At 33.4% G+C, this 26,683-nt stretch overlaps 4 protein-coding genes and 1 long non-coding RNA gene across 9 annotated transcripts; 2 read left to right on the forward strand and 3 right to left on the reverse strand.

The window, feature by feature from the left end:
- Positions 1-3,899: 3,899 nt before the first annotated feature.
- LOC114916172 (uncharacterized) lies at positions 3,900-9,042 on the reverse strand. 5 transcript variants are annotated; one of them, XR_014432751.1, is made up of 7 exons: positions 7,813-9,041; positions 5,717-7,094; positions 5,464-5,641; positions 5,227-5,337; positions 4,974-5,151; positions 4,737-4,847; positions 3,904-4,661 (listed from the first exon to the last, which is right to left on the reverse strand). It is a non-coding gene; the product is annotated as an uncharacterized LOC114916172 (long non-coding RNA). The 5 variants fall into 5 exon arrangements; XR_014432752.1 differs by having other exon boundaries at positions 3,958-4,661; positions 4,737-5,151; positions 5,717-5,784; positions 5,954-7,094; positions 7,813-9,040; XR_014432749.1 differs by having other exon boundaries at positions 3,958-4,661; positions 4,737-5,151; positions 5,717-5,784; positions 5,907-7,094; positions 7,813-9,040.
- An 807-nt stretch (positions 9,043-9,849) lies between these two features.
- Positions 9,850-13,648, reverse strand: LOC145953893 (protein OSB3, chloroplastic/mitochondrial-like). Its single transcript, XM_083067673.1, has 8 exons — positions 13,598-13,648; positions 13,032-13,233; positions 12,204-12,337; positions 11,956-12,094; positions 11,758-11,861; positions 11,530-11,677; positions 11,151-11,218; positions 9,850-11,046 (listed from the first exon to the last, which is right to left on the reverse strand). Exons 1-8 carry the CDS (start codon positions 13,646-13,648, stop codon positions 10,897-10,899), a joined length of 996 nt encoding a protein of 331 aa, XP_082923799.1. The 3' UTR covers positions 9,850-10,896.
- Positions 13,649-16,480: 2,832 nt separating this feature from the next.
- Positions 16,481-18,561, forward strand: PLA2-ALPHA (Phospholipase A2 family protein). Its single transcript, XM_020367956.3, has 4 exons — positions 16,481-16,760; positions 16,851-16,893; positions 17,009-17,134; positions 18,268-18,561. Exons 1-4 carry the CDS (start codon positions 16,641-16,643, stop codon positions 18,441-18,443), a joined length of 465 nt encoding a protein of 154 aa, XP_020223545.1. The 5' UTR covers positions 16,481-16,640; the 3' UTR covers positions 18,444-18,561.
- A 1,905-nt stretch (positions 18,562-20,466) lies between these two features.
- Positions 20,467-23,679, reverse strand: LOC109805764 (protein OSB2, chloroplastic). Its single transcript, XM_020367955.3, has 9 exons — positions 23,316-23,679; positions 23,087-23,228; positions 22,912-23,005; positions 22,044-22,177; positions 21,790-21,928; positions 21,566-21,669; positions 21,345-21,492; positions 20,970-21,037; positions 20,467-20,861 (listed from the first exon to the last, which is right to left on the reverse strand). Exons 1-9 carry the CDS (start codon positions 23,579-23,581, stop codon positions 20,712-20,714), a joined length of 1,245 nt encoding a protein of 414 aa, XP_020223544.3. The 5' UTR covers positions 23,582-23,679; the 3' UTR covers positions 20,467-20,711.
- Positions 23,680-23,901: 222 nt separating this feature from the next.
- LOC109806661 (nucleotide pyrophosphatase/phosphodiesterase 2) lies at positions 23,902-25,663 on the forward strand. Its single transcript, XM_020369134.3, has one exon. It carries the CDS (start codon positions 24,013-24,015, stop codon positions 25,327-25,329), a length of 1,317 nt encoding a protein of 438 aa, XP_020224723.2. The 5' UTR covers positions 23,902-24,012; the 3' UTR covers positions 25,330-25,663.
- The last annotated feature ends 1,020 nt before the right edge of the window (positions 25,664-26,683 follow it).

The following is a 26,683-nucleotide window of genomic DNA, read 5'->3' on the forward strand; positions in this document are numbered from 1 at the left end:
TTAGTTCTCTCCATATTGAAATTTTAACCGGGGCAAATTGTGAACCAGGATTGATTTTCTTTAAACTTTTTAATATAGAGTATTGTCTCAATTTGGAGAAATTTAATGGTATCTTTGAATTTCAAACCATAAGGGAAAAAAATCCAAGATCATTTAATTCATACATGTTTTGGGGCGTTGTAACAGGGTCATACACAATGAGAGACTGGTTAATGCAATTCATCTACATTCTTCATGTTGTCATTAAAATTATGCATAAGTTTATTGCATCTACCGTTCTAGGCCGTGGCAGCTCAGACGGTAAACTACGCCTAATTGATTTATTATTTATATGGGCAATGATGAAAAATAAGGATGAAAATATCAACTCTGGTGCATATTTTAATATTTAAATTTATGTTATGTTATGAATTTTTTCTTTCAATCTTTGAACTACATTGCTACATTTTGTTGAACATTTTGTTAAAATGTAACACTTAAATTTAAACATCAATCCTGGTTGGCGTTCCAGAACGGCCCATGCTGAATCCAGAACGGGCTGTTTTGATTCACTCGTTGTGTGTTACATTTGCATCTGGAACGGGCCGTTTCAGTTACAAAATTAACACATAACGAGTGAGATCAGAACGGCTCGTTCTAGTTTCAGAACGGGCCGTTCCAGGTTCATTAAAGAAGGACTATGGAAACTTGCCACGTATTGTCACGTATGTATCTCCATGGCATCCACGTCATCTACATTTGACACCGTTTGTAAAATTTGGACGGAAAGTCCCACATTGACATTTTTTAAATTATTAGAGACGAAATTGAAACTATTAATTATTATAAGGTATCAAATTAAGTGTCACTAGTGCAAAAAGAGTCTTTTACGTCACCTAAATAACGTCGGAAAATGGCACCACCGACGTTATAAAAACGCGGTGGCATGTACCGTAATTTTGGCAGATTATTTACGTCGGTCCTAACTGGGTCTGACGTAAATTTTAACATCTACGTCGGCTACGCATTGTGTCCGACGTAAATATTAAAATTTACGTCGACCCTTATTGGGTCCGACGTAAATAACCCACTGCTGGTTATTAAAAGAAGGTGCATTATGTGCGCGCAGTGTAGTTTCAAAAATTCTCCTCCCGCGCGCAAAGGCTGAAGTGGATCTCCTTCTTCCTCTTCTCCTTTAGAGTTGCTTTTCAGGGATTCATTTCAAGCTTTTCCTTCTTCCTCTTCAACAACTTAGATTTCTTCTCCGGTGCTTCTCGTTCAGCTTGGAACCACGAAGTTTACATATTCGAGGTTAGGGGCACTATCTTGTTTTTCTATGAGTAGCATTTCCAGTTTTTCTCGTTCAACTTTGTGCTGCATTTCCAGTTTTTGAAGCTGGAGAAGGAAGTGACCACGTCCGGATTTGGAGCTGGGTCTATCAAGCAGAACGGGTCGTTCTCCAAGCAGAACGGGCCGTTCTGCTTGCATTCAGTTTTTTTTTATAAATTTTTTATGAGTTTTTACGTCGGACGTTCTCATGTCCGACGTAAATTTACGTCGGTTTTCATGCCCCGACGTAAATTTACGACTCCCGCTTTTATGTCGGACGTTTTTTCTGACGTAAAAACCCCTAAAATAACCGACGTAAAATGTGTATTGTGTACTAGTGTGTTTTGCCTAATTTCTTTGACTCAATGAATACAAAGGAGAATTATAAGAGTATTTATATAGATGTTGATTACAAAATCAAGAATAACTAGAATAATAATAGAAAGTTGACCGACTCTAACTACAATAAAACCATATAGTAACTAACTACTTTTCAAAATAGTCTTAACAATTACAAAACATTAATATCAATTAATTAATGTTCGAATCGATCAAATGTAGAAGCATATTAGGGCTGTTCAAAAAAACCAAAAGAACCAAATTGAATTTAAAACCATACCAAACCATTTAAAAAAAACTGGAACTAATTATAATAAAATTGAACTAGATTTAATTTTTAAAATAAAACTTAAAAACTGAACCTAATTTTTTAAAAAAGTTTGGTTCACTAAAACTGGAGTGTTGGCAGTCCGCCTCGTCTCCGTGTTGATTCCCATGACCAAACTCTTGGCCTTGCTATGATTTGTGAGTCAATTGCAAGCAGCCGTCTGTGGAAGCTTGATCACAATGCCTGGTTGGGTAGTCCACCCCTTTTGCTGAGATTGGCTATTGTAGATTTGGCTCTGCCACGGAGAGCAGAAAGTGGTTATAATATTTCATTATTCATTGATATGCTCATGCCAGAAAGAATATATTCCCTTCATGATGGATGGATTCACTCAATAGTTTTGCATTTTCTTCCATTTACAAGTCAGACAAATTGCAAGGACGATCCAATGAAAACACCATCTGTACACCCTGTTCTAAATACTTGCAAGAGTGGATTCACCTCAGAGCCTTCACTTTGTGGGTTTGTGTCGTTATCGGATTCATTTGGATATTCATGGATTGTAGCTATTACTCTTTCTCAAGAATGTGTTGTGCTTGAGATGAAAAGTTGGAACCTCTTGCTTCCTGTAAGCATTGATACAGAGAAGAAACCCTGTTCTAAAACTAGTTTATTTCTTAAAAATGATTCAAAAACTGGTTTGGTTATGAAACTGGTTTTAAACTGATTATAAACTTGTTCATTAAAGTAGTTCAATTTTAAAATGGTTTATTAAAGTAGTTCACATAATTTATAAACCAATTCATTTTATTAAAATAGTGTGGTGCAGTTTTTTTAAAAAACCAAACTATACACACTCCTAAAGCATATAATGATCTAGATATGTTCATGTATTTAGCGTCACACTGAATTATTATCGGTTTGACTTGTCCCGTCCCACTTCACTACAGGATATATGTTAAAGAAGTTGTATTGTTCGTGGCAAGCAACACTATAATTAATATTTCATCTTCAGATTGAATGTGAAGGTACATACCTATATATTTAGATAAGTGATGAGCAATATAAAAGTGGAAATACACAATTAGATTTTCATCGTAAGGTAAGGTGTGTGTGTGACAATTAGATTTTTCATCTTAATTGAGGTAAGATATGTGTGTGAAGAAAATAATGTTTGTTATTTAACAAAAATGTTGGCGATGTGTAACGAAAATAATATTTGTTATTTAACAAAAATGTTGGCCAAATAATACAATCAATAGAATGTCATTTTAACAAGTATGTCTTTACTGTGTAATAAAGTATAAGCGTGATGTTAACATGATGTCTGTACTGTGTATTAAAATATGAGGGTGTTATTTAATGCTTCCTTTTAAACTTATGTATAACGTTAAATGCATTTAATTTCAATGATTTTATATAAAATATGCATCGTATTTATTAAAATATTTTTAATCTCTTTTATTATAAATAGTGTTTTTATTTTTTACTTTTAAAATATTTTTTGGATAAAAAAATTAAATAATACTTTTATAAATAGTATTTTCATTTATTATTTTAAACTTTCACTTTACTTATATTTAAAGTAATATATATATATATATATATATATATATATATATATATATATATATATATATATATATGAATTTCAAATTAACCAATCAAATATTGCAAAACCACTCACCAAGCAAAGAGTATAAAACGGCTTCTGTTTAAATTCACGCCACCTTTAAATTCGTATGATTTCGTACAAAAAAGTTTTGTACTAATTATCATTTTCCCTAAAATATTACATCAATAACTTGTTAAATAGTTAAGATAATAGATGAAAAAAATTATACAATTAAAATAGTGAATAATTAAATTTGAAAGAAAAAAAAATCAACGTAGTTCAAAATTTAAAAAAAAATAAGAAAAAAGCGTAATTGGAATTATATGTTTTATTAGTCAATATTTTGGGAATGCCATTTAAATTTATATGTTATACGTTCAGAAGGGGTGAACATAATTTTTATCGCTAAATTCAAATATAAGTAATAATATGTTTTTAATTATTATCTATGACAGCAAGAGTGTGCTTAATAAATTATGTATTGAATCATTATCTCTATTCTATCTAACTTTCTTCAAATTAACCCAAATAGATAGTCACAATCCAGAGAAGATTTTTGTGGGCTGGTAATAAAGGAAGTGAAAAAATGGCATACGTAAATTGGGATAAAATTAGGGAAACAAAGAGTAATGGTGAATTGGGTATAAAAAATGTCACAAAATTCAATGTATGTCTACCCGCAAAATGGAGGTGCAACTTATTCCATCAAGAGGACAAACATTGTGGGGGAGATGTTATAATGTATTTATTTACGAATTAAGATGGGATGTTTTGGTTAGCACATGTATTGTATCTGTATATCTGTATCTGTAATTTTTCCACTGTTAAAATTAGAATGTTCAAAAACAGATTATGTTGATGTTGTGTCTTCTTTGTCTCCGTCGACCTCTCCTGATTTAGAACTCTCAATCAAATAGAACTAAAGAAAATCAATCTCAGCAATGTTGTACTCCACCAGAACATAACTGACATCTTCAGTTCTATGTTCCTGCAGTGGCGGCACCCTAGTAAACAGACTCATAATAACCATATCAAGAACGGTGTTGCCCTCTAGGCGAAATTATTCAAATCTTTCACTGAAAACTCCGCTAGGACAGGCTCATTCATCTCTATCACGGTAACTCCTTCAGACTACAACATTAAAACCAAAACATTATGATCATGAAATGTGATGAAAACTCGACATAACAAGGTACAATTTCTCACCTTTTTCACAAGTTTTCATCTCTATGTCCGTAACTTCATCTTGACCATTTCCAATTTCAACAAATCCGTTGGTAGAAAATTCAACATTCTCTTTAGTCACCGAAATGACAACTTCAAGATACACAACAAGACAATCATTGATAAGCATAACCTTTTAAACAAAAACAAACACAAAACTGAAAATTTAAACCTAACGTGTCTTCGTATTATATTGTCCGCTTTGGGCCCAGCTCTTACGATTTTGCTTTTGGACATCATCCATGTTCATCTCTATGTCTTTAACTTCATCTTGACCATTTCCAGTTTCAACAAATTCGTTTGTAGAAAATTCAACATCCTCTTTAGTCACCGAAATGACAACTTCAAGATAGACCACAAGACAATCATTCATCTCTATCACGGTAACTCCTTCAGGCTACAACATTAAAACTAAAACATTATGATCATGAAATGTGATGAAAACTCGACATAACAAGGTATAGTTTCTCACCTTTTTCACAAGTTTTCATCTCTATGTCCGTAACTTCATCTTGATCATTTCCAGTTTCAACAAATTCGTTGGTATAAAATTCAACATTCTCTTTAGTCACCAAAATGACAACTTCAAGATACACAACAAGACAATAATTGATGAGCATAACCTTTTAAACAAAAACAAACACAAAACTGTAAATTTAAACCCAACGTGTCTTCATATTATATTGTCCGCTTTGGGCCCAGCTCTTACGATTTTGCTTTTGGACATCATTCATGTTCATCTCTATGTCCGTAACTTTATCTTGACCATTTCCAGTTTCAACAAATCCGTTGGTAGAAAATTCAATATTCTCTTTAGTCACCGAAATGACAACTTCAAGATACACCACACGACAATCATTCATCTCTATCATGGTAACTCCTTCAGGCTACAACATTAAAACCAAAACATTATGATCATGAAATGTGATGAAAACTCGACATAACAAGGTACAGTTTCTCACCTTTTTCACAAGTTTTCATCTCTATGTCCGTAACTTCATCTTGACCATTTCCAGTTTCAACAAATCCGCTGGTAGAAAATTCAACATTCTCTTTAGTCACCGAAATGACAACTTCAAGATACACAACAAGACAATAATTGATGAGCATAACCTTTTAAACAAAAACAAACACAAAACTAAAAATTTAAACCTAACGTGTCTTCATATTATATTGTCCGCTTTGGGCTCAGCTCTTACAATTTTGCTTTTGGACATCATCCATGTTCATCTTTATGTCCGTAACTTCATCTTGACCATTTCCAGTTTCAACAAATCCGTTGGTAGAAAATTCAACATTCTCTTTAGTCAACGAAATGACAACTTCAAGATACACCACAAGACAATCATTGATGAGCATAACCTTATAAACAAAAACAAACACAAAACCGAAAATTTAAACCCAACGTGTCTCCATATTATATTGTCCACTTTGGGCCCAACTCTTACGGTTTTGCTTTTGGATATCATCCATGTTCATCTCTATGTCCGTAACTTCATCTTGGGCATTTCCAGTTTCAAATAATTCGTTGGTAGAAAATTCAACATTCTCTTTAGTCACCGAAATGACAACTTCAAGATACACCGCAAGACAATCATTGATGAGCATAACCTTTTAAACAAAAACAAACACAAAACCGAAAATTTAAACCCAACGTGTCTCCATATTATATTGTCCGCTTTGGGCCCAGCTCTTACGATTTTGCTTTTGGATATCATCCATGTTCATCTCTATGTCCGTAACTTCATCTTGGGCATTTCCAGTTTCAACAAATTTGTTGGTAGAAAATTCAACATTCTCTTTAGTCACCGAAATGACAACTTCAAGATACACCATAAGACAATCATTGATGAGCATAACCTTTTAAACAAAAACAAACACAAAATCAAAAATTTAAACCTGTCTCCATATTATATTGTCCGCTTTGGGTTCAGTCCTTACGATTTTGTGTTTGGACATCATCCATGTCCATCCTCTGGTTTGAAAGAGATTAAGAGAAAGAAGACGTCTCACACAAATTAAACGGACAAAATATAAATTCAAAGCTTCTCAACAACTTGTTGTGTGTGACACCCTCTACCCCGCATATCCTACTTCAATAAATTTAAATAATATAACTTTAATAATTAAACATGATTACAGAGTATCACATTTTTAACAAACATAATCAGCGGAAATTACAAAGAAATAAATCTCAAAGTTTTCAAAGTAATTTAAAATAACCTTAACAACCTAATTTAATCTTATCTATACCCCGATGTCACATGTCCTATCAGAGCATAGCCCATAAAGAAGCCTAAGCTTCACCACCAACATCCTCAGCCTCATGCTGATAATCACCTGTATAACGGTTAAAGAAAAAAAACAACACAAAGAAAAAGGGAGTGAGAAAACATCTCACTCGGCTCACAGTGTAGGAATATATACTAGATAGCCAAACACAAACAATACATACGTAAAATAACAATATCTCATATTTGCACATATATCATGCATTGGTTTTCTTGACTAGACTCACAAATGCATGCATGTGGCGCCATACGGAAGATTCTCATATCATCGTGGGTGACCCTAAGGTACACCTGGTTATCATATCGTGGGTGACCCAAAGGTACACCTAGTTATCATATCGTGGGTGACCCAAAGGTACACCTAGTTATCATATCGTGAGTGACCCAAAGGTACACCTTGTTAGTCGTGGGTATGCGGCCTCAGCGGCACACCTGGAGTATTGTATGCATATGATGCATGTCAAACAAGACTCTATGCATTCTCATATTACTTTATCACTTTCCATGGTCATTTCATATCATCATATTTCATCATCACATCATATCATATTATCATCATATCATATCATCACATTCACATTATCACATCATATTCACAACTTTCACAATCATAGTATCAACATAGTTTCTATTCATACACGTATATTAACCAAGCAATTAGAACATACAAACAATATGACATATAACAAACACAGGATTGGGAGCCAATCCCACTACCCAGCATACAATCCCACACCCAGAGCGAGGTTTCTCACTCCCCCCCTTACCTGGATGACAAGCGCTGAAACTAAAGAAGAGCTTCCTCTTCTAGGCTCCTTCTACTAGGATAGAACCACCTCCTATGGATTCCTCTAGGTCTTCAAAGAGAAGAAGAGGAGAAGAAGAGAGTATAAGAGAAGAGAGAATGAGAATTGAGGGATGGTTTGCAATGGAGAAGTGAAGGGCTATTTATAGCCTTCAAGACACATTAAAAAAATGGAAAATAATGAAAAAATCTTAGACAAAACTAAGTGGAATGAATTAGTGAGATGAATTATTAAAGTTGGTGGGATGAATTAATGGAGTTGGTGCCATGTTCTTTTCCTCACCGACTTTAGCTACTGATTTGGACCTTATAGACAGCCGAATCTGAAAATATTTCCTTCATGAAAGTTGTAGGATTTTCTCTTATCTTTCCATAGCCACCAAGTTTGTATCATTTGAACAACCACCGACCAAGTTATACCCCACAAACCGAGGCTTGCCAATCAGTCCAGCGAGAAACAATTGTATCAATCAAATTCCAATTTTGACCTCCTAAACGACCGATTTTGCAAATGGCTATTTCTGTAAAAGTTGTGCGTTTTTCTCTTAGATTTCCATTGACACCAATTTTGCATCATTTGGACCATCACAGCCCAAGTTATGCCCTAAACACCGAGGTTTGCCAGTCAGCCCAGCGAAAACGATTTTATTGAAAAGAAAGTTTACAACTATCTAATTAAGCCCAACAATATACATATATTTCTAAAGCCTATAATTAAGCATAAATGGAGTATGAATTAGCTACATTTGGAATAAAAGATAACTACCAAATATCATAATAATAATAGTAACCATTTTGGAAAACTGGGGTGTTACATTGTGTGCCGAGGGTTACCATACACATACACATGTCTCTAAAAGGTCTCTCAACCAATAGAGGCAACTATATATATATAAACTCATATCTATCCTCTTGTTTGAACGATGACTTTGCTTGTATTTCAACAAAGGTAAAGAGTTAAGAGAGATAATGGAGGTGGGGCAAACGAAGGGAGTGTTGACGCGTGATACTGGTGGCAGCCCAAACGTGGTTTCGGTCGAGAGATCTGGAACTGAACGGAGGACTGGAACTGATCAATGAGGTTGACGACGTTAGAGAGCTTTGGCTGAAAGGAGAATTCTGGTGGTCGAAAGAAGACGGACTTGGACTTGCGCTCTAAACCCTTGGGCTCCGGTGGTCGAGAGAAGACGGACTTGGACTTGGGCTCTAAACCCTTGGGCTCCGATACTCTCGTCCTTGTTTTTAGGTTTAGTAATGTAAGGCTCACTCTTTTTTCAAATTCAAGACCTTGAGTCAAATTAGCTCATACAACTCTTTTTTTTATCTTTGCCTTTCTTTAGTACCTTATTTTTAAATTGTACATTATAAATTTAAAAGATTTAATAGATTAAAATGTATTTATTTTAAATTTTAATTATATAAAAAAATAATTATTTATCATATTTAAACAACAAACTAGAATGTCAGAGACAACAAACCATACACTTATAATATAAATAGTTTGTAAATTATGATGATAATAAATTTGTTGATTTTTACATTAATCTTTTAGCGTGAGAAAAAGAAAGTAGATGAAGTGCTATCACTGTGAGAGCGACAGTGAAGCAAAACAGCGACTAGCACAAAAAATTTTGCCTTTTCTATTCCTATATATATTTTAATTGACTCAAGCAACTACAATTGGTTCAATTCAGATTTCCCTAAAAAAACATAAGTTAAAATTGACCCAAATCATGTTGTTTTAATTGGTTTGCCTTTGTCATTCTTCCCTCAACCCAAGATAATGACATTGAAAAGAAATATATGGAAAAAAAATCACTTTTAAAAGATTACGCATGAATAACAAAGATAATATTCTTCGCGACATAGTCGGATATTAAATGTTTGGAAGAGTGAATATAACACATTCAGAAATGAAGTTTCGAAAAGACTTTTAAATACTCTTAAAATTTTGGCTCTAAAATGCATTAAGTACTTTAAACAGAAATAAATTTCCTTAAATAATTTGATTGTAAATCCCTTCCAGAATTAAACAAGAGTGAGTCGTTTCAGAACAACAGTTGAAAAAACAAATTACAAAATAAGTGACCTAAAAGGTAATTTCCGATATTTCTTATGCAAAAGCCCATCATCAGCATCACCTACAACAAGATGGCCCAGGTCCGGACGACGAAGAGGCAACGAAGCCATCACAATTGGAATTTGAAACAAGAAATTAATAACAAGTTTTGAGGAGGAATCCTTGCCCTTACAAGTGGAATAAGAAGGCACACAAGTACAGAAATTCTTATTATAATCACATTTGAACATCAGAAACAGCTAATACACAACCTTTTTCCTTGGATTCTAAACTACTTCTGAATTAACAGTCGTTCAAAAAGCTTTGCCTTGCCATTTTCTAACTGAGGCCATGACTTGATAGATTGAAAATAAAAATGCTGTGAAAAAGCCATTTTCCAAATTGCACTTTTCCTAATTTGGAACATGAAATCAACCATAAATTTAGGCAAAATACTTTCTCTCATATGTGGAATCGGAATGCACCTAAGTAGCAGAAATTCTGATGACAATCGCATTTTCACATCAGAAGCAGCTAATATATCTGGTAATGATTAAAAGTCAAATGAAGAGTAGGCGAGCGGTTGAGATACTAAGTTTTATGAAGATATCCTATCAAAGGATATGGTTACAAGCTTATAGAAGGAAGGTAATAACAATTCTGCTATCTTGTCTTTTCTGATAAAAACAAGGTATGATCTTTTTTTTTTATTCTTTCCTGATCTTTTTTATAGGTGTTTTATTTTTATTCTATCAAAGGATATGAATGTAATTATCCTTTTGTATTGGTTTCATAGTGAGAGAGAAATATTCATTCTCATATTGTTCCTTTCCTTCTTCTCTCCCGATCATCTTTTTGTTTTCTATTATATCCCAAAAACAATTTTAGGAATGCATGAGTTAATTACATGGAAGTGAAACAGAGAATAAGCAAGAAGATATATCCAGGTTGGTAAATGACTCCATTCTCCACTTCTCTTTCTATTGATTATGAAACCAGTGTCTGTTTCCTGCCAGTTTCCACACTTTGTTTAGGCTTCACGGGTGGCAACTTTGATAATACCCAACTTGGTGAATTATTAAGCCACAGCACTTTACCAGTTTCCTTGTGCTTGAAATCAGGAGCTTTTTCATTCCTCTGATGATCAAAAGGAACTATTAACTCAACGAACAAAATCTAATACACTGATATAAACTTGAAAAGATTTAAGAACACGAGAGCAAATCCGAAAATGGGGTTACCTTATCTAATCTATTATCCCACCATTTAGACGGATTTTGCACCAAATCATTCCAGGACTCATCACCACCTAAACAAAATTGAGACGTGTACTTCAAAACAAAATAAGATGATGAAACAGAAATGGAAGGAAAAGAGAAATGAAAGTAGGACTTTAGCAATCTAAAGTTGCAGAGCCAAAACAAAAAGGAGGCATAGAGCAAAACATAAAAATGAAGAACATCTCCAAAATGCAAAATCCAAAACATTTGATTTGTTTAGAATTTAATATGCACTCAATCACACCAACAATTTATTTGCACCAACTTTATAATACATCACAATTATGACTGTGATACACAGAAAGTCCTTTATGATCAAGAAAAAGTTATTTATACAGACCTTTAAAGTCCTTTGCTTTATTGGATTTAGCAACCGGTGAATCAAATTCAAGTCCTTCCAGTTTAGGTAAAACCCATGTTGTAGCATTGTTAAGCCAGAGGGAAACACTGCCATCCTTGCGCTTGAAATTAGGATACTTTGGATTTACCTGTACTAAGTAGACACATGTAAAACTAGATAAATTGGTCAAAAAGAGAAAGATACAAGTGTTGAGTCGTCAATCACTACCAATCCTTTGAGTTTTTTGTCACGGAAGTCACTCCACTGCATCGGATTATCTAGAACGTCTGTCCAAGAACTCGTCAAAGTGCTTGGGTTTTTCTTTGCATTGGCTGTAAAAACAAACCAAATTGCAAATTTTTGAAATGTTCAAACAACCCAATTAACCAATCAAGAGACATATTTAACACACATATATATACTTACATATTGAGTGTTTTGGTTCAGGTTTCAAATCAAATGTCATCGACTCTAATTTCTCTTTAAGCCATTTGGGAGTTGATGTATTGATAAAGAGTAATTCACCATCTGTCTTTCTTTCAAAAGCTGCACCTTTTGAATTATCCTAGATTAAGTTGCAACAGATGTTAAAATACAAATTTGAAGGAAGCATCATCATTTCAAAATACCAAAGTCACAAAAGTGCAAAACAAACGAAGGAGAAAATCCCCAACCTTTGCAGAACGAAGATCCCACCATTCAATGGGGTTATCAAGAAGATTTTTCCAAGATTTGTCTATGTCAACCTCCTCATTTTTCTTGGCATGGACATGCTTCCTCAATGGATTGACGTTGTGCTTCTCACTTTCTGATGAGATTGAAATGGAATATCACCAAAAGAAATATCAAAACCGTGGAATTTATAGCTAAAGCAGCACACACTGATACAAAATTTTCGCTTTCATTGAACATTATGAATAATAGCTATATTGCTTCATATTAACTTGGTCTCCAAGGTTTTCTCTTGTCTCGATTAGGAGGATACCTTATCCTCCTTATAGCTGCAGTTTCCCTCCTTTTCCTCAATTAAAATTCCTTTTACTATATTTTACTATAAACACAAAAAATCAAATTATCTATAATTTGGACTAAACCATTCAGTCCCAATTTACATTGCATGATGTCTTAAGAATGTAAGCTTTGGGCCTAACTTAAACCTAAAAAACTGATTACTAAAATAAGATTGTCTCACTTATATACTTTATTTAAGTCTTATTTTTAGTCTTCGCGTCATTAACTAAACATCTCAAACACAAAATTTGTAGAATGTTCTCGGGACATGTTATGAATGTGGGATTTTAAATTTAACTAAATCTTATAAAACCTTTTTGTATGATGAGAATTATCCCTCTTATATACTTTATTTAAGTATTATTTTTAATTGTTGTGAGATCTCCAACATGATGCTTGACAATACATACAATACACAAACACAGTGTACTTGTTCATCAAAAAAAAAAATCAAGAGGCGAATTAGAAATAAGAAATGAAAAAGGAGATACCAGGGAAAGGAAATGTTTTCTTGTTTGAAATTGAGGGTGTTGCATTGTCAGAGTTGGGGAATTCCTTAGACAAAGTTGAGGGTTTGCACCATAACTTAACAGACGCGAGACGAAATAAACGAGAGATACTAAAGAAGTAATAAAAAAAAAGTTGGAAATAATAATACGAAGAGACATGAAAACTAATTTGTATGATTTCGTACTAATTATCATTTTCCACTAAAGTATTACATCAATAATTTGTTAAATAGTTAAGATAATGGATGACAAAAAATATACAATTAAAATATTGAATAATTAAAGTTGAAAAAAAAATCAACGTAATTCAAAAATAAATAAAAAATAAGAAGAAAAAAACGTAATTGGAGTTATATGTTTTATTATAAGTCAAAATATTTTGGGAAGGGCATTTAAATTTATATGTTATACGTTCAGAAGCTGTGAACATAATTTTTCTCGCTGAATACAAATAGAAGCAATAATATATTTTGAGAGTTTAATTAAAATATTTATTGAGAAATTTAAAAGAAAAAGATTTATTTCCATTTAATGGCATCGCAGATAACCTGAAAACTGAGTTTAGGAGTGTCTTGTCCCTTATTAAGCAGGAGTTCCATATCTTTCAGGTTCTTTAAGACAACTAAATCAATCTGCACATTTCTTTTCAAAGTTTACCACATTATATCTCTCTTTTTAACTAATGTTACCACAGTTACTTTTTCACGATTGTAATTTTTCATATTTTTCTTTCCCTTTATTTTTCATGTACTATTTTTTTCTTTCTATTTTACGTATTTAAAATATCATTCAGAACTATTAGTGTTAACATATAATAGTGAGGGGTTCAGGTAATATAAAAATAGTAGGTTCAAATTAAACCTGTTATTTTAGGTTTTCATACTGATAATTAAAAAAATCATATTAAAAAAGAAAAAGAATTGGGTAATAATGAAAGGAGTTATGTAAAAACCTTTCTTGTGTGGGACTAGTGTGGGACAACACGGTAAAAAAATTTTATCGATAAAACTAAATATATATACAATCGGACTATGCACTATACAGATATACAATCAGGCCCATCAAATTAGTGAAATCATATTTTTAATATTTTTTTTATAAAATATAAGTTCAATAATTTAATTGTTATATTTGATGATATTATTAATTAGATTAAATATAATTATATATAATTATAAAATTATTTGGTACTTCATCATATCAATTTATTTTAATGTTTAAAATGAAATTCAAAATATATATAAATATTTATTATTAGATAACATATTTAAAAGTGTCTAAATCATTAAAATTTGATATATATGATTATGAATGTAATATCATTATTAAATATAATGGCTAAAATAATTAGATTTACACATTTTATAAAAAATATTAAAAATATCATTTCATTAATTTGATATCATAATGTCAAGGAATCATGACCTTCTCCCCCTATATATATTTATGTGTGTGTGAAAAGATTTACTCACTCTAAAAGTAACTTTTTTGTAAATTCATTTCGTTCAATAACTTATAATTTACATTGAATTTCAACAATTTAATTATCAAATTAAAAGTTTTTTAATAAATAGATCAAGTTCATAAATTTTTAAAAGAACTTGAAAACTATTTAATTTTTCATTTCATTAATTTAAATTAATGAATATTCATAAAAATAATTTATATATTAACTTGAATATAAATAATGAAATATTATATGATTTTCAAACTTTATAAAAAATTATAAAGTTAAATTATTCATTAATAACTTATAATTAAACAATTAAATTATTAAAATTTAATATAAAACATGAATTATTAAGTAAACTTATTTGTTTTCATGTCCATGACATCCAAAATCAATTTTGTTGGATCTATAATCAATGAAATCGCATTCCAACATTGTTTGAATGTTTCACAAAATCAATTTGAAGATACTAAAATTCATATTCTCTAGGAAGCAACCCATACTAGCTTCTTCATCAAACAAAATTGACTTTTGGACTTTTGTTTACTTAAATTTATTTTTTATCCCTCATTGTCAGTTGTTTCTATTGTTCTTCAATATGAGAGATATTTGGATTTTTGGTTATTCCAAGTTGTCTTGTGATTTTTTCTCCCTTTTTTTTTTTACTAGTTTTGGCCTCTTTAATTAATTTTACAAATTTGATTTGTGGAGCTAACTCGTATATTAGTATTGCAAAATATTTATTTTTATTCAAACTAGTATTACAAACATATTAAACTTTATTTTATTATTCTAAACAAAAGATGTCTATATGAAAAATAATATATAGACATGAATACTCATTTTAGTAATTACACATTCAAAATCAATTTTGATAACAAATTTTTAAATAATATTTAATATGAGAATCACGTCTATATCTTTTATCATTCAAACAAAAATCACGTTTATTTTAAATCAATTTTGTAAATTCACATAGATTCAAATCAATTATGTCGATCCATATCCAAAACATGTCCCAAAGCCAAATCTACCAAAACTTATTTATGAAATAAACATGCTCTCCTACTCTCCATATATACACTCATCACATCCTTAGATAATTTTAGTTAGGTAACTTGTCTCTTGCATGCATCTTTGAAAATTTTCAAGGCCGCATGCATAGCAATGATGAGCATCCAGGAAAAATTGGTAGAGTGTCCACATCAGATATAGTAGGAAGAATTACTTGCAGGTTTCTTATAGCCCAAAAAAAAATATTGATTAGATAAATATGATGGAATGGGCGATAGAGGTTAACCGGAAGGAACAAAATTCCTTTCTCACGTTTTTCTCTTTTAGAATGTGAGACAAATAACATTCACTATAGTGTGTGTTTCTTCATTCGTTCAAAGCATTCACATAGAAGGACAAAATTCCTTTCTCGCGTTTCTTGGCTTTAATTTGAAACGGATAACAAATGGTTAAACAAATTTGATTTCTAGTGTGAGAATTGATATTAATTACGCTTTGTACTTATAATCAGAGGATTCCATTTAATCAGGTTGAAATATTTTATTGAATAAAATAAAATAGAATATAAGAATAATGTATTCAGAGTACAAAAACACTAGCAAATACTTAATATACAATTTCATCAGTAATAGTCATTTGGCCTTCAATGGAGAAATAGGTGGCAAGTACCAACAAATTAGTTCACGAGTTGAGACAGAGAATGAAAGTAACCTAACCTCCACCGGATAAGAGTTTGTTTCTTTCATTATTAATATCAGATTTTAAATTTGATGTATTGACATTGTTCATGCTCATGCATTTTCTTACAATATTATAAGACTTTCTACGTATTGGTTGTAAAAATTGCATAATAACAATGCATTAAAATTATTTATACTGATGCAAGAAGAGACCACAGAAAAAAGTGGTAGGAAAGAATAATTAAAATAATGAGAATAATACAGTCACGAGACACTACAAAACAAACCACCTACCCTCCACTCTTTCTCTCTGAGCTGTGCCTGCCATGTGTTGAAACTTTCTTCTGAAACTCAACACTGGTGTCTGTATTTTCATCCTATAAATCAGAGCCTTTAAGCAAAACCAAGTTTCACAAACTTCAATTTAGTCTCACTATTCTACAAAACATGGTTCCAACCCAGTATGTTCCTCTCATCTTTTGTTGTACTTTTGCCTTCATCTTGTTAACCACTCCTGTATGTGCCCTCAACATAGGAGCTGAAACCACTGGAGTAGCTGTCTCTGTGGTACACTCTTTGCTTAATTAAACTCACTTAATTTAGTAGCATATACAATTAGCACTTTCCTATTATATTTCTTTTATTATTCTATTGTAGAGCAAAGAGTGCAGCAGACAATGTGAGTCAAGTTTCTGCTCAGGTACATGTCTAATCTAATTCCATTATTATTATTTTCTTCTTTTGAAAATTTAGCAGATTAGATTATTAAGGTTTACTGCGGAAAGAGGGCTAATATCAACACTTTGGAATGACAGTGCCTCCATTATTGAGATATGGAAAGTACTGTGGACTTTTGTATAGTGGATGTCCTGGTGAAAGACCTTGTGATGGCCTTGATGCTTGTTGTATGAAGCATGATCAATGTGTGCAATCCAAAAACAGTGAGTTCTATAAATTGCTTCTTAATTAAGACTTGGATTCCAGATTTACTTGAATACTTCCAGTATAAGATTCTATTTGATCTGACACTCTGTAAGTGGGATTAATGGCCTTTCAGAAAGTAGATCTTCAATTAGGGTCTTTTTTTGCACTGTTTGTCTTTATTTTGGTAGGGTTGGTATTATCTTAAATCTGAGTTTTGAGAAATCCATGAGGAGTTGTTTTGTTATAGATACATTAGCCCCAATGGTATTATTTGAAATTTTCACTAAATTAGCCCTAATAATGATAATAAACCATTGAAATAGATATAGCAGGAAATTGAATCAGTCTGCACTTTCTGTTGCAAGAACATGGCTTTGGAAATTGTTAGGTTGGAGAGGGTGAGAATTGCGACAGAGAGGAATTCAGGTAGTGTTTTGTCTAGTTCCTCTTTTTCTTAAAGGAGAGAGTGGGTTAAACACAATTTTAAGACAGCTCTTAGAAGTAAAATAGCGTTTTGCTATCAAATAAAAGTCCATTAGAAACTAATTAGAAAAAGTTTTCACTCATAAGAAGAAAAACTCAAACAGAGCTGGACCAAACACTACATTAGAAGAAAGGCAAATATGCATCTCATTGTACAAACCAATTTTTAAAAGTAGTTTAATCCAAGGAATCCTTTTTAAAGTCTTCAACTAAAACGAAATAAAGATGGTAATTGGCTGATAGGGATTCTTTACTTAATTTCTTACCAGTATCCTAATGTGTCCAGCATATGCTATGAAGTTTATAGACATAAATAGAATGTAATACCTTCATCTAATTACATCATTTTTGGATGACAAATTCTGACCACGGTAAGTTTGTTATGGAGCCTCCTTAGCCAACTTAATTGGCATGATCGTGACCCTTATTGGATCCCTTCTTCACTCAAAGAAAATGCGTAAGAGGACGTGTTGGTGATAACAACCACTAGTGAACTTTGTACCCCACCAAAAGGCTTATTGAACTAGCACTATTTTGTCCAATACTTGAACAATAAAATCCAATTTTTCTTTGTGATTAAGGTTACAGAATAAATTGGGTGTATCTAAGCAGAGATGAATAAGGGTACTTATGTTAACTGTTGATTAATAATGTTGGTGTTATGCAGATGACTACCTGAGCCAAGAGTGCAGCCAAACATTCATAAACTGTATGAATAAGTTTAAGGACTCGAGGGCGCCAACGTTCAAAGGAAACACATGCGATGTGGATGATGTTATTGAAGTTATACATGTTGTGATGGAAGCAGCTTTACTCGCTGGAAGAGTTCTCCACAAGCCTTAGAGACCTAGTAATGTCTGTCTTATGTACTTACTTTCTGATTCTTCCTATTGTTTTTAGTAATTCTCTTATCAAATTAATCAAACTCCAATGCTTTATTTATTCTCTTTTTAAGTTTTAACACACTCTTCTAATTATTATGTCAGGTCTCAGGTTTGAGAATTAGAAAAAGAAAAAACAGAACAAACATGAGACATAACCCAGTAATAATAAAGAATCTTTAAAAGAATATTGAAAAAAGTGTTTTGGTACCATTCCTCTTTATTCAGCCATTTCTTTTCAAAGTATTTTCCGTCATTCTTTTGATCTCCCACCTCTCACAAATACAGCAAACACATTTTCTTTGTTTCTTCCGTTTTTCATGTGATGAAATTAATTTCGCTTTTTATAAGATTCCCTTTTCAGTTCTGAATGGCTATTGTTTTCATCTGTATAAACTATCAACAAATGAAAGTAAGCATGGATAAGCCAACTCCATCTTGAAAAGTAAATTTGAATATCAACTTTCAAAAATCTTCACTTTCAATCAAAACTGACTTGGAACCAACTTTTTTCCAACAATTTTGTTGGTTTGGTCTTTGGTGCTTGTGTCCAGCATAATAATCTAAGATGTAAGTAGTTGTTGGTTTAAGATTTTATCCATGGGAGTTTTACATATCTTAGTTCTTACATTTCAAAGCAAGTTCAGCAAAAGGTTAAACAGAAGCATTTAAAGCGTTTGTTTGGTTTTCCATTGAAATAGAGCTTAATGGATGTTTGGCTTAATGGAAAAACGTTTCCTTTTGTTTTCTTTCTCTTTTAGCGCGAGAAAAAGAAAGTAGATGACTAGATGTAGTGCTATCACTGTGAGAAGGACAGTGAAGCAAAACAGCAATAAGTACTTGACTAGCACAAGAAATTTTGCCTTTTCTATTCCTATATATTTTAATCGGACTCAAGCAACTACAATTTTATGTTAGTTCAGTTCAGATTTCCCTAAAAAAACATGAATTAAAATTAACCCAGATCATATTGTTTTAATTAGTTTGCCTTTGTCATTTTTCCCGCAAACCAAGAGAATGAAATTGAAAAGAAATATATGGAAAAAAAAATCACTTTTAAAAGATTACACATGAATAACAAAAATAAACCTTTTTTCTTCTAACAAGTATCTTTCAAAGATAATATTCTTATAATGTGTGTTTGAAATTACTTCATGTCAACTTGGATCCACCGAGAGAAACAAATATTTGTAAGAATTACATCACGTCAACTTAGATTCACGTCTAGAAAAAAATAAATATTTATAATTTCTACATCTATTGTCAATTCTATCATGAATTTTAAGTCTAACATAATTTAATAACGTTCCAAACACGCACATAGTCTGATATTAAGTGTTTGAAAGAGTGAATATAACACATTCAGTATTGAAGTTTCGAAAATACTTTTAAATACTCTTAAAATTTTAACTCTAAATTGCATTAAGTGCTTTAAACAAATAAATTTCCTTAAATAATTTGATTGTATAGCCCTTCCAGAGTTAAACAAGTGTCGTTTCCAAACAACAGTTGAAAAAACAAATTACAAAATAAATGGCGTAAAAGGAAATTTCCGATATTTCTTATGCAAAAGCCCGTCATCAGCATCACCTACGACAAGATGGCCCAGGTCTGGACGACGAAGAGGCAACGAAGCCATCAAAATTGGAATTTGGAACACGAAATCAATAACAAGTTTTGAGGAGGAATCCTTACCCTTATAAGTTATAAGTGGAATAAGAAAGCACACAAGTGCATAAATTCTTATTATAATCGCATCTGCACATCAGAAGCAGCTAATACACTACTTCTGAATTAACAGTCGTTCAAAAAGCTTTGCCTTGCTATTTTCTAACTGAGGCCATGACTTGATAGATTGAAAATAAAAATGCCCGTCAAAACTGAAAAAGCCATTTCCCAATTTGCACTTTTCCTAATTTGGATAATGAAATCTACCATAAATTTAGCAAAAATACTTTCCCTCATATGTGGAATTGGAATGCACATTAGCAGAAATTCTTATGATAATCACATTTTCACATCAGAAGCAGCTAATATATCTGCATGGTAATGATTACAAGTCAAATGCTGAGTAGGCGAGCGGTTGAGATACTAAGTTTTATGAAGATATCCCAAAAACAAAATTTTAGGAATGCATGAGTTAATTACATGGAAGTGAAACACAGAGAATAAGCAAGAAGATATATCCAGCTTGGTAAATGACTCCATTCTCCACTTCTCTTTCTATTGATTATGAAACCAGTGTCTGTTTCCTGCCAGTTTCCACACTTTGTTTAGGCTTCACGGGTGGCAACTTTGATAATACCCAACTTGGTGAATTATTAAGCCACAGCACTTTACCAGTTTCCTTGTGCTTGAAATCAGGAGCTTTTTCATTCCTCTGATGATCAAAAGGAACGAACTATTAACTCAATACACAAAATCTAATAAACTGATATAAACTTGAAAAGATTTAAGAACACAAGGGCAAATCAGAAAATGGAGTTACCTTATCTAATCTATTATCCCACCATTTAGACGGATTTTGCACCAAATCATTCCAGGACTCATCACCACCTAAACAAAATTGAGACGTGTACTTCAAAATAAAATAAGATGATGAAACAGAAATGGAAGGAAAAGAGAAACGAAAGTAGAACTTTAGCAATCTAAAGTTGCAGAGCCAAAACAAAAAGGAGGCATAGAACAAACATGAAAATGAAGAACATCTCCAAAATGCAAAATCCAAAACAATGATTTGTTTAGAATTTAATATGCACTCAATCTCACCAACAATTATTTGCACCAACTTTATAATGCATCACAATTATGACTGTGATACACAGAAAGGCCTTTCTGATCAAGAAAAGTTATTTATACAGACCTTTAAAGTCCTTTGCTTTATTGGATTTAGCAACCGGTGAACCAAATTCAAGTCCTTCCAATTTAGGTAAAACCCATGTTGTAGCATTGTTAAGCCAGAGAGAAACACTGCCATCCTTGCGCTTGAAATCAGGATACTTTGGATTTACCTGTACTAAGTAGACACATGTAAACCTATGGTCAAAAAGAGAAACATACAAGTGCTGAGTCGTCAATCACTACCAATCCTTTGAGTTTTTTGTCACGGAAGTCACTCCACTGCGTCGGATTATCTAGAAGGTCTGTCCAAGAACTCGTCAAAGTGCTTGGGTTTTTCTTTGCATTGGCTGTAAAAACAAACCAAATTGCAAATTTCTGAAATGTTCAACAAATCCAATAAACCAAATACTATAAAATAAAAGAGGGTCAAGATATATATATATATATATATATATATATACACTTACATATTGAGTGTTTTGGTTCAGGTTTCAAATCAAATGCCATTGACTCTAATTTCTCTTTAAGCCATTTGGGAGTTGATGTATTGATAAAGAGTAATTCACCATCTGTCTTTCTTTCAAAAGCTGCACCTTTTGAATTCTCCTAGATTAAGTTGCAACAGATGTTAAAATACAAATTTGAAGGAAGCTTCATCATTTCAAAATACCAAATATGAATCGCAAAAGTGCAAAACAAACGAAGGAGAAAACTCCCCAACCTTTGCAGAACGAAGATCCCACCATTCAATGGGGTTATCAAGAAGATCTTTCCAAGATTTGTCTATGTCAAGCTCCTCATTTTTCTTGGCATGGACATGCTTCCTCAATGGGTTGACCTTGTGTTCCTCACTTTCTAATAAGATAGAAATGGAATATCACCAAAAGAAATATCAAAACCGTGGAAGTTATAGCTAAAGCAGCACACACACTGATACAATATTTTCACTTTTATTGACTATCATGAATACTAGCTATATTGCTTCATATTAACTTGCTCTCCAAGGTTTTTTCTTGTCCCGATTACGAGGATACCTTATCTTCCTTATAGCTGCACTTTCACTCCTTTTCCTCAATTAAAATTCCTTTTACTATATTTTACTATAAACACAAAAAATCAAATTATCAATAAATTTGGGCAACACCATTCAGTCCCAATTTACATTGCATGATGTCTTAAGAATGTAGGCTCTGGGTCTAACTTAAACCTAAAAAGTTGACTACTAAGATAAGATTGTCTCACTTATATACTTTATTTAAGTCTTATTTTTAGTCAACGTGAAATTTTCAACACACTCCTCACGCCATTAACTAAACATCTCAAACACGAAATTTGTAGAATGCTCTCGGGACATGTTATGAATGTGGGGTTTTAAGTTTAAATAAACCTTATAAAACCTTTTTGTATGATGAGAATTATCTCTGCTTATATACTTTATTTAAGTATTATTTCTAATTGTTGTGGGATCTCCAACATGATGCTTGACAATACATACATTACATCCATTTAACAAAGTGTACTTGTTCATCAAAAAAAAAAAAAAAATCAAGAGGCGAATTAGAAATAAGAAATGAAAAGGAAAGAGATACCCGGGAAAGGAAATGTTTTCTTGTTTGAAATTGCGGGTGTTGCATTGTCGAGTTGGGGAATTCCTTGGACAAAGTTGAGGGTTTGCACCATAACCTAAGAGACGCGAGACGAAATAAACGAGAGAAACTAAAGAAGTAATAAAAAAAGAAGTTGGAAATAATAATTTGAAGAGACCTGAAAACTAATTTGCGGCGGAGTTGGATGTTGCAAGTTCGGTGGATCGGCGGTGAGCTGACCGGCGATGTGGATGAAATCATTAAGCTTGAGATGGGCGACGGCGGTGTGAGCCAAATCACCCTCGAATATAACTGGAATCCTAATAGCATAAGAATAAGAAAAGGGAATGAGAGAGTAGCGAATTGGTTAGGTTTAAGAGTAAAGAGTAAAGAGTTAAGAGAGATACTGGAGGCAGGGCGAAAGAGGGGAGTGTTGGCGCGTGATAACGGTGGCAGCCCAAACGTGGTTTCCGTCGGGAGAGGTCTGGAACTGAATGGGGGAGTGGACCTGACCGATGAGGTTGACGGCGTTAGAGAGCTTTGGCTGAAAGGGGATTTCCGGTGGCCGAGGGAAGACGGATTTGGATTTGCGAGCGGCGTAGTACCGAACAATGAGATTCAAAACAGAGGAATCCCTTCTCAACATTAACACTCCACGCACTGAACTATTCATTTCGCTTATCACAATCAATCACATTTGCTTTTTGCCAAAACCTCTCTCTCTAAACTCTAAAGTCTAAACCCTTGGGCTCCAATGCTGTCACACTGGGTTTTAGGTTTTCTATATCTTATATTATATGTACTAATCAACATTAATTAATATAAATGATATTATATTAAAAAAATATATTTATTTTATATATATTTATCGTTTTTAAATTTAATAAAGATTAATTATTATTTATAATAATAAAGGTTAAAATCATGATTAGAAAAAAATTATTATTACGTAGAACGAAAATGATTGCAACTTGCAAGGGTGTAGTTTAAATAATGACATAAATTAGAGTTTGTAACGTGGCATTAATTGTCCAGTGTTGTGGTGTTGTGTAGGATGAGATCTGAGAAGATAAATTAACAGCAACTACGGTGTGAAGAAGAAGCATGGCGGAAGAGCCTCTACTCCCACGCAGCAGCCATTCGACTTCCTCTTCCCGTCTCATCCTGATCATCGCCTCCATGTCCCTGGCAGCAGCATTCATCCTCGCACTCTACTTCTCATCCACCTCCTCCTCCCTCTTCCCCCACCCCGTCGTCATCCTCATCTCCTCCGACGGCTTCCGCTTCGGCTACCAACACAAAACCCCCACCCCTAACATCCACCGCCTCATCCTCCACGGCACCGAAGCCCTCACCGGCCTCATCCCCGTCTTCCCCACTCTCACATTCCCCAACCACTACTCCATCGTCACCGGCCTCTACCCTCCCCACCACGGCATCATCAACAATTTCTTCTTCGACCCCCTCACCGGTGAAAAATTCACCATGAGCACCCACGATCCCAAGTGGTGGCTCGGCCACCCCCTCTGGGAAACCGTCGCCGCCCACAACCTCACCGCCGCCACCTACTTCTGGCCCGGCTCCGAGGTTCACAAAGGCCCATGGGCCTGCCCTCCACGCTACTGCCAGCCCTACAATGCTTCTGTTCCCTTTGAAGACAGAGTCGACACCGTTTTGGGGTATTTCGACCTACCTGCTCATCAAGTTCCTTCCTTTATCACTCTCTACTTCGAGGACCCTGACCACCAGGGTCACCTCGTTGGACCCGACGATTCCGAAATCACCAACGCTGTCTCCAGAATCGACACCATCATCGGGAGGCTCATTCAGGGTTTGGAACAGAGAGGGGTTTTCGACGAGGTTCATCTCATCATGGTCGGAGACCATGGGATGGTTGGTACTTGCGATAAAAAGCTCATCTTTTTGGACGATTTGGCTCCTTGGGTCGACATTCCAAAAGAATGGGTTCACTATTACACTCCAATTCTCTCTATTCGTCCACCTTCTTCTGTTGATGCTGCTCGTGTTGTTGAGAAAATGAATCAAGGGTTGAACTCTGGGAAAGTTGAGAATGGGGAGAAATTGAGGGTTTTTTTGAAGGAGAATTTGCCCGAGAGGCTTCATTATTCAGACAGTGATCGGATTCCGCCTATAATTGGTTTGGTTGAGGAGGGTTACAAGGTTGAGGCCACGAGGACCGGTAACAAAGAGTGTGGGGGTGCGCATGGTTATGACAATGCGTTTTTCTCCATGAGGACTATTTTCATTGGACGTGGTCCTAGGTTTGCAAGAGGGAGGAAGATACCCTCCTTTGAGAATGTTCAGATTTATAATTTGGTTACTTCCATTCTCAACATTCAGGGTGCGCCTAACAATGGATCTGCCTCCTTTCCCAACTCTGTTCTCCTGCCTAGTGCATAAATGAAAGCTCCAAACTTAGATACGGGTTATATAGGTATTTCTTGTGTTGTTTTTGGTTAGAATTAGAGATTTCTCTAGATAATATATGAATGAAAATGGATTCTTCAATTTTGATTGAAAAACAACATCAAAAATACCTATGAAACTATGTCTAAGTTTTGCCCTGAATAGAACTTAGTATTAGATGGCCAAGCAAGCTGCATGAGATTTAAGTGAGCTCTTTAGGGTAGATGCTCTGAAATAAGAACACGATGAGATGAGATGTTGCAGAAGGAATAGGTGTAATGTATCATTTCCTTGGCTTAAACTAATTTTAGTCCGAAATTTGCTTTGATTTTTCGTATCTGTTGATGGGCCCTCCTTGTTTCATACTTTGACCGACGCAATATTGTTACTGTTTTCCACTTTTCCTTTTCTGTATGTGGTGTATAATTCAATGAGCACTGTCCGCATAAGTTTCATGTTTTCACCTTCTGTAATGGGGCAGGCCTCGTACGAATGGCATTGTTCCATACTTCCATGTTCCATGTGTTGAAAAGAAAGTGAGCAAATAACATAAATGAGGTTCAATGAATGGATGTTGAGCGGGATCCACAAGCAATGTTTTCCTTTTAGCTGATGTTGGGTTCAAAATATAAATTCTTGCGTATATAAATTAGATTCCCTTGTTAACTTTGGCATTTCACTGGATTGTTCACATTATCACTAATATATTTGTACTCTCTATTTGGAGTGTGTTTGGTTCTTAGTAGTACGTTTTTATTCTCGGGACTGCTTACTTACATGGAAGAATTGGATTTCCGTGTTAAGTACCATTTTTCGGAAATAATATTTGCCCAGTACACTCTCGATGACACGAGGGAATCCTTCATTTCCATAGTCCAATTGGTAAGAATATGTGTGTTCAACTGTATAATTCACGTTCTTTTCAATTGTATTGTGTTTGGTTTCACGATTGTGTTTGGTTTCACGATGAAACCATGTAATGCACATAAAAATAGAACATAAAAAAACATGTAATTCCTCTGTCCCTTGATTATAGACTCTTTTTAACTAAATTAAACTTTTAAAATAATTAATTAATTTAGTTAAGAATATTAAATTTATCAGTAATTTAACTCACTTTTTCAAAATTACTTTTAACATTTCTTAATTTAACTTTTTCTCTTTTTTACTTATTATCTTTTATCTAAAAGAGTTAATTAGATAAATGTATTTTAAAAAATATAACTAATGTATTTGACAATAAGAAGAGGTCTTGTAATAATTTTTTATGTTTAAAATTTGTATACACTTTTTAAGAAATATTTAATTCTAATATGTTAACCTCAAAATATCCTCATTTAATATTTTT

Source organism: Cajanus cajan, chromosome 1 (assembly GCF_000230855.2).
Source record: "Cajanus cajan strain Asha chromosome 1, NIPB_CcT2T_4, whole genome shotgun sequence".
Lineage (NCBI taxonomy): Eukaryota > Viridiplantae > Streptophyta > Magnoliopsida > Fabales > Fabaceae > Cajanus > Cajanus cajan.

Excerpts from the sequence above, each read along its gene's own strand:
- LOC145953893 (XM_083067673.1), bottom strand. The coding sequence starts at position 13,648 with ATGGAACTCCTGCTTAATAAGGGACAAGACACTCCTAAACTCAGTTTT. Across the intron at positions 12,338-13,031 it reads GAAAACATTTCCTTTCCCTG|AAAGTGAGAAGCACAACGTC; the intron begins GTATCTCCTTTT and ends CAATCTCATCAG. Across the intron at positions 11,047-11,150 it reads GGGATAATAGATTAGATAAG|AGGAATGAAAAAGCTCCTGA; the intron begins GTAACCCCATTT and ends TTTGATCATCAG.
- PLA2-ALPHA (XM_020367956.3), top strand. The coding sequence starts at position 16,641 with ATGGTTCCAACCCAGTATGTTCCTCTCATCTTTTGTTGTACTTTTGCC. Across the intron at positions 16,761-16,850 it reads CTGGAGTAGCTGTCTCTGTG|AGCAAAGAGTGCAGCAGACA; the intron begins GTACACTCTTTG and ends ATTCTATTGTAG. Across the intron at positions 16,894-17,008 it reads TGAGTCAAGTTTCTGCTCAG|TGCCTCCATTATTGAGATAT; the intron begins GTACATGTCTAA and ends TTGGAATGACAG.
- LOC109805764 (XM_020367955.3), bottom strand. The coding sequence starts at position 23,581 with ATGAATAGTTCAGTGCGTGGAGTGTTAATGTTGAGAAGGGATTCCTCT. Across the intron at positions 21,929-22,043 it reads GGGATCTTCGTTCTGCAAAG|GAGAATTCAAAAGGTGCAGC; the intron begins GTTGGGGAGTTT and ends AACTTAATCTAG. Across the intron at positions 21,670-21,789 it reads TGAACCAAAACACTCAATAT|CCAATGCAAAGAAAAACCCA; the intron begins GTAAGTGTATAT and ends TTGTTTTTACAG.
- LOC109806661 (XM_020369134.3), top strand. The coding sequence starts at position 24,013 with ATGGCGGAAGAGCCTCTACTCCCACGCAGCAGCCATTCGACTTCCTCT.